Source organism: Anopheles gambiae, chromosome 2 (genome assembly GCF_943734735.2).
Source record: "Anopheles gambiae chromosome 2, idAnoGambNW_F1_1, whole genome shotgun sequence".
Classification (NCBI taxonomy): domain Eukaryota; kingdom Metazoa; phylum Arthropoda; class Insecta; order Diptera; family Culicidae; genus Anopheles; species Anopheles gambiae.
The window spans coordinates 35542495-35555747 of record NC_064601.1 but is presented as its reverse complement, the minus strand read 5'-3'; the positions used below and the strand labels follow the sequence as shown (position 1 = coordinate 35555747).

General features: G+C 47.8%; 2 protein-coding genes across 3 annotated transcripts in view; one reads left to right on the top strand and one right to left on the bottom strand.

Moving 5' to 3' along the window:
- The first annotated feature begins 816 nt into the window (after window positions 1–816).
- LOC11175785 (piercer of microtubule wall 1 protein) lies at window positions 817–1848 on the top strand. Its single transcript, XM_003436394.2, has 3 exons — window positions 817–1237; window positions 1312–1420; window positions 1495–1848. The coding sequence occupies exons 1-3, from the start codon at window positions 1132–1134 to the stop codon at window positions 1604–1606; spliced, it is 327 nt and encodes a 108-aa protein (XP_003436442.2). The 5' UTR covers window positions 817–1131; the 3' UTR covers window positions 1607–1848.
- Window positions 1849–3729: 1881 nt separating this feature from the next.
- Window positions 3730–13253, bottom strand: part of LOC4577141 (synapsin) — a 44113-nt gene continuing 34589 nt past the window's right edge. For both annotated transcript variants that reach the window (XM_061648203.1, XM_061648204.1), the window contains 5 exons: window positions 12342–12562; window positions 12158–12254; window positions 10181–10348; window positions 9827–10100; window positions 3730–9146 (listed from right to left, as the gene is read on the bottom strand). In XM_061648203.1, coding sequence (XP_061504187.1) covers window positions 8974–9146; window positions 9827–10100; window positions 10181–10348; window positions 12158–12254; window positions 12342–12562 — 933 coding nt within the window. In that variant the 3' untranslated portion in view covers window positions 3730–8973. The remainder of the gene's footprint in view (window positions 9147–9826; window positions 10101–10180; window positions 10349–12157; window positions 12255–12341; window positions 12563–13253) is intronic.

The window sequence follows — 13253 nt, the reverse complement described above, 5'->3', positions numbered from 1 at the left end:
CTCGCTATCATATGGTACCCGTTCGGGTCGGTTGAAGTTGCTCAGGAGAGTGGTTCGGCATTTTCACCATCGCTTTCGGAATGCATGTGGTAGGCTCATGCGCACTTCTGCCACTGGTGGGCATGTAATGTTTGTATGGGAATTGATAAGACTCTCTCCCCGACACTCGGACCAGTTACGGTATCGTGATAAGTTGTGGGGTTTTTTTTCTTCTATTCTCGTCTGCTTGTGTGGTTGTGAGCCCAATCTGACAGCTTGTCATATGATTGCCGTATTGTATCCATCATGGTGGGGAGGACAAAGCGGGACCTCGTAAATCGTTTGCTGGCCTTGTTTCGCCTGCAGAGCGTGGAAAATGTGTCACGGAGCGAACGCAAATAGTGTACGGTTCGTCCTGCGAAACGGAAGACGGAGAAAATGAAACATTGAATCGGTTTCACAGGGTGTCGCGTGAAAGATGCATTTGAGAAAGAATTTTGGAGTAGTAAAATAATTTTTGAGAATAAAATTTAAAAAATTACTACTTACAAATGTTTGGAACGATGTTTTTTGCATTTACAATGAGCTCAATTTTTGGATGATTGATTTAAAAAAGTAATTATTTAGCTTAAAAAGCTTTCAATTATGACTAAAATTGAATTAATAACGCTCAAAACTGGAACGGACCTATTACAACTCTGTTCGTCCCTTTAATTCATTCACAAGAAACAGTCTAGTTACATGATAAAACCTAAGCGAGCATAAATGAAAAAAGTTTTTACTTTTTTTTAATTGCCCTTTTTCCATTTTGAAAGTTAGGCCAGTTTCACGAAATTTCCAAACGACCGTTCGCGTATATTCGAACTGCTTGGTAGTCCCAATTCAAACTTTTCCCCCTGATATCTATCGAAACCGCCCGGATGCCGTTGCTATGCAGCAGCGGCCCACTTGTTATTGTTTTATCAAAACCTCAGTAAACAGTGTGCCGTTGGACGGATACGAAGCGGTAGCAAAATCTAAACCTTTGTCAACAAAACGCGTCACGCGCCCGCAGCCTATAAAAAAGCCGTGCACGGGCAGTGTTGCAGTTCAGTTAATTATTCAAATTTCCAGACAGTGCAGCGAGTTTGCTGTGGGGGCAGCTTGTGTTGAATGTGGTGGGAAATGGATAGCGAAAATCAGAAGATTAGCGAGCAAGCGCTCAATACGGCTGATATCTACAAGGGACTGTCCCTGCCGAAGCGTATCGATAGTCCCTGTAAGTGGTTGGGACGGTGTGTGCTTGTGCAAGTTACTAAAAACGGTGTGCCTTTATCCACATTTCGTTTACAGATCAATTCACTGGCTACGGCTCGCAGCAGGAGGGGCGCAATCCCATCTATCGCACCTCGAACGCTGACTACGGGTACTATCCACCGTGTCCCCATACTGTGCCGCATAAGTAAGCATCGAGCAAGTTTGTAGCGAGTTTATGAGCATCTTTAGAAGCATGTTTTTTATTTTTCTTTTCCATAGATATTTTCCCAAGTCACACAAATTCACCGGCCATCTTTATCAGTGCGGTATGTTCCGCAACTACTCGCTCAATACTGCCGTGGATCGTCCGTATTGTAAGTTCAACGAATAGTGCGGGAAAGCGTTTGCACCAGCACTAGAGGACTTTTGCTTATACCTTCACCTTTTGATACCATCTACTACTTACTAACTGAGTTCGACAGAGTGCAACAAACATGTTAGCCTAGCATCAGCAACTTTCACTTCAATCGATTGCATCGAATATTAACCTATACGCTTCGTGAACTTTGTATTAATGTGTTCTTAACTGAAAGGAATTTGCACGTTAATAAATTATTCACCTCTCTATCAAAAGTTTTGCTTTGTATAAAAATTCTTAACCCCATCCGATAAGAGATTCGATTATATTTTGAAACTGTTGTTTGACAAAGTGGCCGCAAAAAATATTTGTTTTACATAAAAACAAACAAAAAATACCCACAAAAAAAGTAATAAGAATAATTAAATTGATAAGAAAATTAATTACAACAGACACACCAATTAAAAGTACAAAGTTCCTTTGCAATGTTGCAAGCTAGTGATGGGTAAAGTTGGCAAAAATCCGGAGTCGACTCCGATCCGACTCCAATAAATTCGGAATCGACTCTGGAAGGTAGGTCCACGCTGCAATATCGGAGTCTTTCGGAATCGTCCGAAAAGGCCCGGAGTCGTTCGGAGTCGTCCGGCATCGCCCGGAGTCGGAGTCGTCCGGAGTCGCCTGGAGTCGCCTGGAGTCGTCCGGAGTCGTTCGGAGTCGTTCGGAGTCGTTCGGAGTCGTTCGGAGTCGTTCGGAGTCGTCCGGAGTCGGATCGGAGTCGTGGGTGCGCTCCATACAGAACATCACTATTGCAAGCATCTCTAACTATTCTTCGCTGACATCGAATAATGCAGCATAATTTAACATTATTAGTTAAAAGTAATTAAAACAAGCTACAAGTAATTGTCTGGCAGATTAAAACTGAAAAGTGTATCTAGTTCCGAAATTGTCGTAGAGTAACTAGTTACTTTTAGCAGGTACGGTAAGAACATCTCTAGCCAGCGCGCCACCTACATGTCAGACGTGAAATCTCTTATTATGCAGCAAAGCAGACTTGCATGCAATAATACAACTTTGAATCAAATTAATGCATTTTGAAAATGGAGACTAAACGGAGATCCCAAAAAGAAACGAATTAAGCTAATCAATAGCTTTCTCTTTCTCTCTCTTGTTGGCCTGCTAACGATAGAGCACGTCTATGTGACATGGCCCGGTCAACAATCAATCTCCACGATGACCTGGCTGCAGCCTCCCATCCATGTAGACATCCGATCTCCGACAGGTCTCGCTTCACCTGATGCAGTCATCGAGCTCGCTGTGCTTCCCTTGCGCCTCGTATCGAACTGGGGATCGCTGTCGAACATCTTCTTGGTGGGACATGAGTCCGGCATCATCATAACACGCCCCAGCCATCGTATTCTTCCTGCCTTCGCCACCGTCAGGATGCTGGTCATTCTTCTCCTCCACGCATCATGCTCAAACACACCCCCAAAGATAGTCCGGACGATGCGTCGCTCAAAAACGCTCAGAGCGTTTGTATCCTCCGCTCGGATGGTCTAGGACTCGTGGCCATAGAGGATTAGTCGAAGTCTTCTGGATAACAGCAGTCGGCGAAGCCCATAGTATGCACAATTCCCGTGCACAATGCATCTCCGAATTTCACTGTTGATGTCGTTGTCCGAAGTAACGATCGTCCCGAGAAAGCAGAACTCCTTTACTACATTACTTACTCCGGCAAGCAGGTACTTCGTCTTCGTCGCATTGATTCTCAATCCAATTCTTGCTGCTTCACGTTTTAGTCGGGTGTACGCTAATCAATAGCATATATTATTGAATGGCGTCGCATTCAGTCCCCTAATAGATTGTCTTGAAGACTACGGACTGGATTTAAAGCGCATTGGAACCACATGCATAGAACATCGTCATCATTCAATGCGGCAAAAATCAACGATTGTCTTTTCCGTTGAAGGCCGCCCATTACCAATGATAGTAGCAGTGTTTATGAAGAAAAATCCTTTTAAATCCATTACCGTTTTTAACCTTATTGTACAGTGTTGTATACCTTCCTGCGTAAAACTTACCGTTTCAAATCCCACGACTGGCTCACGACACTCCGATTCCATTTCTTACCTTACACAAAAGCAAACGCAACAGCACACTTGCACGTTTTGTTTACTTTATTTTCGTAACTTCCATTTCAGTATTTGCTTGGTTTGGTTTTAGCTAGGATAATTAATATTACTTCCATTGTATTTTACGGTTATCGGTTGCCTAACGACACTAACGTATCCCTTTTCCCAAACGGAGTCATGGTCTATGGCTGTGTGTCTATGTGTTTGTGCCAGATGATCAGTTAAATTATGCATTATGCTGCTGCTGCTGCTGCTGCTGCTAATATGGTATTGGTTTTGGGTAAATTTTACTCCGTTGTTATTGTGGTAGCTTTCGCAAGGTTTTGAGTGGTACCGGTTACTCTAATATCTTATGTTCAACATTGATTCTGTAGCTAGTGTAAGTTTATACTTCTAGAAACATTGTCGCATCTACTGTAAGTCTCGTATTCCATTGTGTTGGTTTTGCTTTGCTGCAATTGTAATTGATTACGTTTTGGTTGTATGCTGTTTCACCACCCAGTTTGTATAGTATATATCCAGTAATAATAATATTATCTTTCCTGTCTGTATCGCATCGAGCCATCGGCAAACGAAAATGTTCCTTAACACACGCACATTAAATGGTTGGCTGTTGGGAAGGATTTGCTCGGGGTTGTTGGGGGGTTGCATATGAGTATGGTTGAATTGTGTTTTAACAGTAACATTTTAAATTACATCCTCATAGTACATCAATGAATGTAGCGTTCTGTTTGTATGTGTTTGTCTGCTGCATGTAGCGTTTGGTTGTCGTAGCATAGAGACACACACACAACTGCAGTGTAAGCAAAACGAGAGTTGATGGCGTTGATTGAAAGTTGATGATACAATCGCTGTGAAGCGAAGAGTGGAATGGTTTTTTTTTTGGAATACAACATCACTCGCCGTGACATTTAGGTGTTAGTGATCATTTTTAACTTCGGGGTTTTGCTCACACACAAGCAAACAAACACATACCGACAGACACATTACACACGAAAACGTACCGTCCTGTTGATTAACAAACTGTAACACATCATATTTGCTTTTAATTTCGTTGTCTCTATTTGCATAATTCTAACACAGACGCAACACGCAAACACATACGTACACGCAATCGCGGCACGGATCGTCACTGATGATCGGTCGCGCCGCGTAATGCGATCGGAGAGGAATGGTGGTTTTTGGGGGTTTTGTTGGGTTTGGGGCGAGGGGTTGCATAGCGCCAGCAGCAAAAAGGGAGAAAGATTATTTGTTTAACGATTGAAACAACAACACTATTACACTGATATTCTTTGACATGCTTCGCTTACAGTGCTAGTTTTGCCTATATATATATACGATAATATCATCAACCCTGCCCTCCTCCTGCGCGCTCTGCTCGTACATAATAAATGCATTATTCGGTTCGGTTTCGTAACTGCAAAAACATGAACACACTGATTGCATTCTTTGGTGCTATTGTAGTTGTTTTGTGGTGACGGTAACGATTGTACGGAGAAACAATTTGAAAAAACATTTCTTTAAATAAAAAAAGGGCAGTAAGGGTGTTGTATTTGATGGCCAGTGCACGAAGCGTAGGTTTCATTGCAAACACAACACAACAATAACTCACTGAATGTACGGGTAGTAGACTATGTTTCAAAATTCCCACCCATTCATAGCATTAACAATAAGACTACAACAAAAAAAAAGGTTATTTGTGTATTTGCTTCTTTGTTTTTTTTTTGAGGATTTTGGGAATGATTGCAATAAACAGTGGCAAACATTCGAATCATTTGCTCAAACGGGGATATTTAAGTTGATAGATACTCTCTTTTTCGCTTCTTACGCAGGATTATCAATTGATGGCAGCAATTATAGTTAACCATTTCCAATTACAGCTTGGGGATTATGCATGAGATGAGTAAATAGCACTTTTCCTACTCTCATAGCCTCTTCCATTCTTCAGTTTCCATTTTGTCACTCGCAAATCAGTTCGCGCCTTTCTGCACACCTTCCTTTCAGTGGGTTTTTTTTTTCTCTTCTCTACCTTGCCTCTCCCCGTCCAGGCTGTCTGTTGTAGTGTAGAATTTGTGTAAATATCAACTAGTCATATCTTAATAATATATTGTCCTCATATGATATATGTAATGTACTGGCGATCTGACCACTCTGACCCATTACCCGCCCGCCCGTACACACCTGTGCGAATCGGTACACGTGATCGTAGCGACATCGATCTTGCCCCGCTCGTCAAAACGGCTCGACGGGCGGACGGGCGGGATGGAATGGTGGAGAGCAGCATTTTAAATTGTAATTATTATTAATCTAACAACATTCATTCATGCCGCACGCTGGGAGAAAAGTGGATTCAAAGGAAAGTGGCTACGCTTGCCCAGCTTAGCAACTGTGCGCTTCTCCACAGGTTGCGCCTTTCCCTTCGCTAGCCTTTTATGCTGTATCATGCTTTACGTGTATACGGGTGAGGGAGAGAGTGAGAGAAAGATAGGGACAGTGTTTGTGTATAATTTGCGTGTGTTTTTGCTTCCCTTACACGCAAGTACTTTTTAGCCAAGAGCATAGTAAACGATTAGCGTTAGTTGAGTAGTTAAGGTCTTACGAATTAAAATCAATACTGACATGTTTGTTTGTTTGTTTTTTTGTTAATGTTTTTTAGAGAAACGCAACGCAACTGTGCTTGCGCATCGGTGTAGAACTAGCTAGGCGAGCCGGAAGGGAGCATTTCTACCGTGTGCGCGCAATGGTGCCAGCTAACGACCAATTCGAACGTCTAAATGTAACTGTTTTGCTAGTGGTGCAACGGAGACGGCAACTGTGCCGGATCGCTCGTGTCGTGCTCTAGAGGGTGCTCCTTCCGGCTGGCAAATAAAAACAAAAAAACCAGTACGTCTAATCAGTCGTAGTAAGGTAATTTCGGAAGTGCGGCAAATCAACGCGCCACAAACAAGCACAAATAGCGTTTGACTGGATTACCAAGCAAAAGGGGGTGACACAATGATATGCATAGGACATTTAGGTATAGCAAACACAGTGGCTTGTCTTCACCGATCGTACATCGATTGCTTGCAGCACTTAGCTTAACACTCCACCACGGAGCACTCGTACTTGTGTCGGTAATCGATCATTTTGATCATTCTCATTGTGAATCCTTCAATGGAACATTATTTGTTTTTTTTTAGGAGAATATAATGGTACCCACTAGTAGGCGAGGAAAAAGGACAAACGAAAACTGCCCCCTCGTCCGGTGGCCGCTCAATGCTTACTCTGTTCTGCCTTCGGAATACCTCTTTTGGAGCTGTTTGTGCGCAAAACTGAGTCACCTCGGTTTGCAACAAGCTGCTCGATAAGTGGCCGTCGTAAGGGCATTCGGCATTCCGTTACTGAGCCAGAATTTTGTTTAGAAGTTATGTGAATATCGCTTATAATTTACAGTTGTTTTACCCCTTTCTTTCGGTCCTGTGCTGTACTGTCCAATGCTTTCCAACCGATGGTACCGAAATACCCTTCACGTTGGCATTCCCATCGACGGTCCCCTGTCGGTTTGTCCGTTCGCAATTCTTCGTTCGGCCTGTTTGAAACCAGGAAACGTCAGAGGCAAATTTGGCAGATCTCTCGCGCCCGGCGCAGTGCCCGGAAGAGACCCCCATCTGCATGTGTCGTGTCTGTGTGTGTGTTTGTGTGTTTGTGTACTCGGGTATGTGTCCTGTGTGTGACTGTGTGTCTGGTTATCGGTATTACATTTAAAAGCTTATCAGATAACATTGCCATTCCCCCCCCGCGAGACAGCGAACGGGCGAACGGGTTATGTGGGTACCCCGGCACACAACAGGAAGGGGAAAGCCGCCGCGCGGAACAAGAACATCAAAGGGGAGGCGAAACAGAAACAGGAACGGGCCGCCACGGGACAAACGTCCCGCGCATTTACTTTAAATCCAGCTCTTCCTCGTCCTCGTGCACTGCGGGGCGGGCCCAGGGCCGGCCCGCACTTGTCGATCGATCGGACGCGACGGACATGCTCTTGGTCAGCATGCTCGGGTCCTTCCGGCCGTACGCAAACTCCGTGTCGGAGGTGGTGGTGCTGCTGAAGCTGGCACTGTCCCGGCTGCCGTACGTGCCGTACCGTCCCGCCGCCGATCCGGTGCTGCTTGCGGCGGGCGAAAACGAAGCCGCACTGTTGGGTGGGGTGGGGGCCGCCGGCCCCGTCACCGCGCTCGTGCCGAAGATGAGCTCCGCATCCGTGAGCGACTCGGTGCGCTGGCGGAACTCTCCGCCGGCTCGCTCGTAGCGCTTGGCGAAAAAGTCGGGCCCACGGTCGCCGAAGATGATTTCCGCGTCGGACGACGCACGCTTGGTGCGGCCAAACTCTTGCTTCCGCTGCTCGCTGGTCGGTACGGTGGCGGAGGCGCCGGCAGTGGCCGAAACCGGGGCCGAGGCCGTCGGCAGGCCGCCGCTGGTGACGCTCGAGTAGCCGGACGAGCCCGACGCGGAGAACGACGAAACGGTGGAGGATGAGAAGGCAGAGGAGGAGGAGTTGGCGGAGAAGGAGGTGGCTGAGGAAGCGGTCGTTGCGCCTGTAGCGCCAGTGGCGGGCAGGGTGACCGGCGGTGGGACGACGGCTGCACCGAGCCCGGCGGTGGCGGCGGGTGCCTGGAAGCGCCCGGTTAGCGATGGTTGTTCCCTGATACCTTGCTGTATAGTGTAACGAGCGGTGTCGTCGTTGGTTGTGATCTTACTGCTAGTGGGGTGGCCGGTCGCGCCGCTCACACTGGCGCTGCGCCCGGGCGTGCCAGCGATCCGGGCCTCCTTGTCGAAGGGGTTGATGCGCTCGCTGAGCGCCGGATCGTACGCCGGGCGCTTCGGTTCCGCGGAGGTGCTTTGGCCGCTGCTGTTGCTGATGCTGCTGCCGCTGCTGCTGCTGGTGGATGCGCTGGTACCATCCAAAGAAGAAACATTGACTTTATGTACACTGCTGCTGATGCTGCCGGCGGTGGTGCTGGTGACTGACGGCGCACTGGCGGCGATAGCACTGCCACCGCCACCACTGCCAGCCGCACCGATGTACGGCTGGCCAGGCGCACCGTTGCACTGCTGGTGGACCGGTGGCGGCCGGTCGCCGGGCGGCTTCTCGGTCGGCTCGGCGACCGGTCGCACCAGCACGCTGTCGATCGAGCTTTCGCGCGTGCTCAGCACGCTGCCGGTGGCGCTGCCGGCCGTGCTGCTGCTGCTGATGTCGTTGCCTCCGCGGGTCTGTTTCTTCTTCTTAGCCAAATCCTACATGTCGCCAAATATGCCGGCGAACGTTTTGCGCAGGTTTTTCATCGTGTCCTCCGCGTCCTCCACGACCGAGGGACCGCCAGGGCCGGCACCGGCGGCTGGCACCTTGCCGACACCGGAACGGGCGGCCGACGCAGACGATACGCCCGACACGCTGCTCGACTGGGAGGCTGTGAGGGAGAAAGCAGGCGATTATCGTCACTTGTTATCACACAAAAATATAAAAAATGGATGTGCGATCGTCACAGTTCAATTAGCACAATTTGTAGTTTTACTGAACTTGAAGTGCGACAAGATGGGACCTTTAATTACATTTATTCAAATTTGAATCTCAAAATGGAAAATAAGTAAACAATACATCGAATTAATAAGTGGAAATTATTTATCAGTTTACTTGAGGATATTTGATGTTTAAACGAGTTCAGAGAACGTTTTACTCTCTAGCTTTCTATTGAAGTTTAAAAAAATAAAGAAAAAAAAATTAAATAATTAATACAGCTCAAAGTAGGACAGCTCATTTTTCTGTTTTTATGATCATTTGGAAAATTCCTGGAACCACTTATCGGGTTCTAATCTTCACACTTCAGTAAGGAATTATTTAGCAACATGCTTGTATCAACCGATTCTGATACATGAAATTTATGTTACATGGAAATACAAAGTAATTTAAAATCATTAATCTTCTTTTAACGATCTGACCCTGCAAATCTCTTCAATTTGATCAATCTAGTATTTGCTGATTCCTGATCTATATAATATATTATCACCATAAAGACTTTAACATTGTCGTTGATGTCCATGTTAACATTCTATGGGAACATTGAATAACCTTCAGCAATTGACTACCTACCTTGCGAGTCGCGCCGTCCCACCGAGTTCAGGGTTGGTGCCCGCTCGGACGGTTGCTCCGGTGGTTCGCCGGACTGGCTGCTGAAGCTACCGTGGCGTCCGATCGAGCCAACGCCCGGCGTAGTACGCTCCGGGATCGGTGGCGGTCCGCCACCAACCGGGACCGGGCGCGTACCGATCGGTACCGGCGGCGCATCTTCCGTCGGGCTAGTGCCGCGCGACGAGATCGAACTGCGCGAGACGGCCTTGGTCATCATCGAAGGACGGCAGACGTTCTAGATGGCGGACAGGCAGAGTGGCGAGAGTAGCGAGAGATTCACTCACAACGGCATTCCAAACGCGTGCCAACACTTACCTGCATGCGTCCGACGACCAGATCCGCAATCTGGCGACGATCCTCTTCCTGGGTGTCGCCCATGAGCGGGAACGTCGAGTCGGCTGCGCTGATGATAAACTCTTTGCCCTCCTTGGAGACGATGACGGCAACACCGCACACCTCCATGCCACCGAACAGCTCGGACACCTGTGGCACAACGAGAGCGGAAGCGATTAATCAGCGTGCGCGTTGGTGCGTCGTGATTTGCTTACGGTAAGCAGCCCCGGAGAAGGAAAAGGAGTGGGCGCCCAATTTGTGGGAACGGTGGGAGACATATACACAATTAATTGATGCGCCATTTAATCAAAAGCAGCAACCAAAACAAACCACAAACCAAAACACTTTGGAATTAGTCAGCCATTGGGACGCGTGAGTGGATCCATCCTCCGTCGCTTTGTGGTTTAATCGCCACGTTCTAGTACTTGCGGCATTCCTTAGTCATAATGTACATCCGGTTTCGAAGCATTCGAAGCAGTTTATACTCTCAAATTAAACCCACTCGTTTCGGTTGTTCTCGGATCCAGATTGCTCGTATCATACCCGCTGACCCGCGGACAAACGAAAACGTCATTGATTGAGTCATTTAACTTCCCTCGCTGTTTCGCTCGCAACGTTCGCAGGCCTCAAAGAATCGCAAAATACTGGCCGCATTAGGAATTTGTGCACGCACGTGCCGCCGGCGCTTGACATCTGGTGCGTTTGCGGGTGAGGTTCGGGCTGAGATCATCGCCTCGCGATTCCTCGCCATTAGTGTGCACGAATCTGATCGCCCTTCAGGCTAACCGCGCGGCTGTGGTTGATGGGTTGATTTAATTATAGAGTATTGTACTCATCGCGCCAAGAGGGAATTCGTCGTAAAGCGGAGTCAGATTGTGATCGATGTGTAGGAAACCAGTGGCAGCTGGAAAAGGTCTTCCTCGTCCATTCATCCATCCATCCATCGGTTGCACGCGCTCGCCTACGCAACGAATCGAATTCCTCAGTCTTTGCGTGTACGAGGGAGTAGTGATGGTTGGGGGAATCAAAACCCAACCAAAGTGGATGCGTCTGGCGTTATGTCGCATTGTCTGGACACGCCAATGACATGGATCGTCTTTTGCATGAAGGAATGTACATTCGTAATTGATTTTGCGTGGTAAAAAAACAAGGAATGTCTTTTTCTACAACATCCAAATGTCAGTTTGCAATGTCTTTGGAGATACATGATGCAATAGCGTTTTATTCATGCTGGTGCTTCAACACTTGAAAGGACTATAAGGTGCTTACTAACTTTTCAATTGAGTTGCCCGCACCTTTAACGTACGTAAGTGTTTTGATTGTCCGCATCATCAAAACGCGCCGTTCGTGCTGGTACTGGAATGCAAAATTCGCGCACCGAAATGTACTTTTCGTGTAGCCGATCTGGGTAGCCGGTGGACGGTCGCGTGTCTGCCTGCGTCCCGATAGTGCCCTTAAAAGGACATCTTTACCGCTGGTCCAGTCCACGGAACGAGCATTATCTCGACGTCCCTTGACTGGCGGTTTCGAGGTCGTGGCGCGGGGTTCCACGCATGCAACCATTTTCAGAACTGGATTCGGTTATGTAGTACGGTGCACGACGATGATGATGGTGACGATGATGTCGATAAATCATTTCAGACGATCGGCGACAAACGCAACGTTTAATGCCGTCAAGATTAGGCGCAATAAATAATCCCCGGATACGCACGAGGTTCAAAGAAGGCCGCACCACCATTCGGGCGGATTGGAATTGAGCGACGAATGCAAAAAATGCAAAACATGGAGGATCATGAAGAGCAGACCAAGCACACCGGGCAAGGTGCAAGGTAGGAGCAGGGTGTCGTTTTTCCCACCGTACCGTACATACACGACGCGATCGTGCCAGAAATGTCTCAATCGTTTGGGATTGGGAAAGGAATACACCGTAGTCGTATGTGCGTGTGTGTGTGCACTTACCTCGTCGACCCAGGTTTTGTACTTCTCCGTCATCGGGATCTGCTCGAGCATGGCCGAGCCCTGGTTCGTTTTCCAATTGCCGGAAATGGATTTTCTCCTGCGGGGCGAGAAACGGAAACGGAGCAGTTAGTAGTATCGCTTGTTGGCGGAGTAATGCTCGTCGCGGACAGCTGCCGGAACGTACATGAACGCCTTGTAGCTGGTGCCGATCTTCTGGATGTGCACGTCAAACTTAGCGTCGATGTACGGCTCGAGGCTGCAGTAGGAGCCGTTGTCGGAGAGTCCGGTGCCGCACAGCAGGCCCGCCGCATCCTGCAGCGCCCCGGGGTTGTCTAGCTTGGCGGTTGCTTTGCCACCGTGACAGTGGCCCGCCTTCAGCACGCAAGGGAACCGGGTCCAGGTGAACTGCAATGGTGGATCAGAGAGAAGAGATCGTTACAGAAGTATGCAAGAAGCTGGTGAATGAAATAGTTTAATGTTGTGACCTTATGTGTGAAAAGATCTAAAATAGAATATGATAACTTTTTTGTAACAAAATGTTCCATTTAAGATGTTCTATTGGATTGATCGATCTTCCCTTTGAGTCTATTATTTCAACACCTTTTCTTTACCACTGAAATCTGACGTTTTCATTCGCACGAACCACCAGTTTAATGATCATAACACGTGCCACTTTGCACACCGTTGGGACAGCGTTATACTACCTCTAACCACACCGGCCTAAGGCATTCATGGTCGTCGTTGTCGTCGTCGTCGTCGGCATGATCACACCGTTGTAACCATCGTAGTAGTCGTCGTCGTCGTCGTCGTCGTCTGGTGAAAATTAATTACGCCTAGCGGTCTGATGCGTCTGTACGGACACGGCCATTGCGGCCAAGTGCATCACTCCATGCGTCCGGGTCGTCCGGGTTGATCGACCACTGGACGGGCTGGGCTGGACCGGCGTGCATTGGGCACTGGGCCAAGTAGGAAATCCGGCTGTAGGGCGGTATTGGGCGATCACGTGGTTCCGGATTCTAGCGATCGGTAGTTGGCGGTGGTACACATACGGTGTTGGACGGGGGCCCGAGGGCAATAATGGGAATATTTCTTATTT

Bases quoted from the DNA above. Each gene is read 5' to 3' on its own strand.
- LOC11175785 (XM_003436394.2), top strand. From the start codon at position 1,132: ATGTGGTGGGAAATGGATAGCGAAAATCAGAAGATTAGCGAGCAAGCG. The intron at 1,238-1,311 runs GTAAGTGGTTGG...TTTCGTTTACAG, and splicing joins GAAGCGTATCGATAGTCCCT to ATCAATTCACTGGCTACGGC. The intron at 1,421-1,494 runs GTAAGCATCGAG...TCTTTTCCATAG, and splicing joins CCCCATACTGTGCCGCATAA to ATATTTTCCCAAGTCACACA.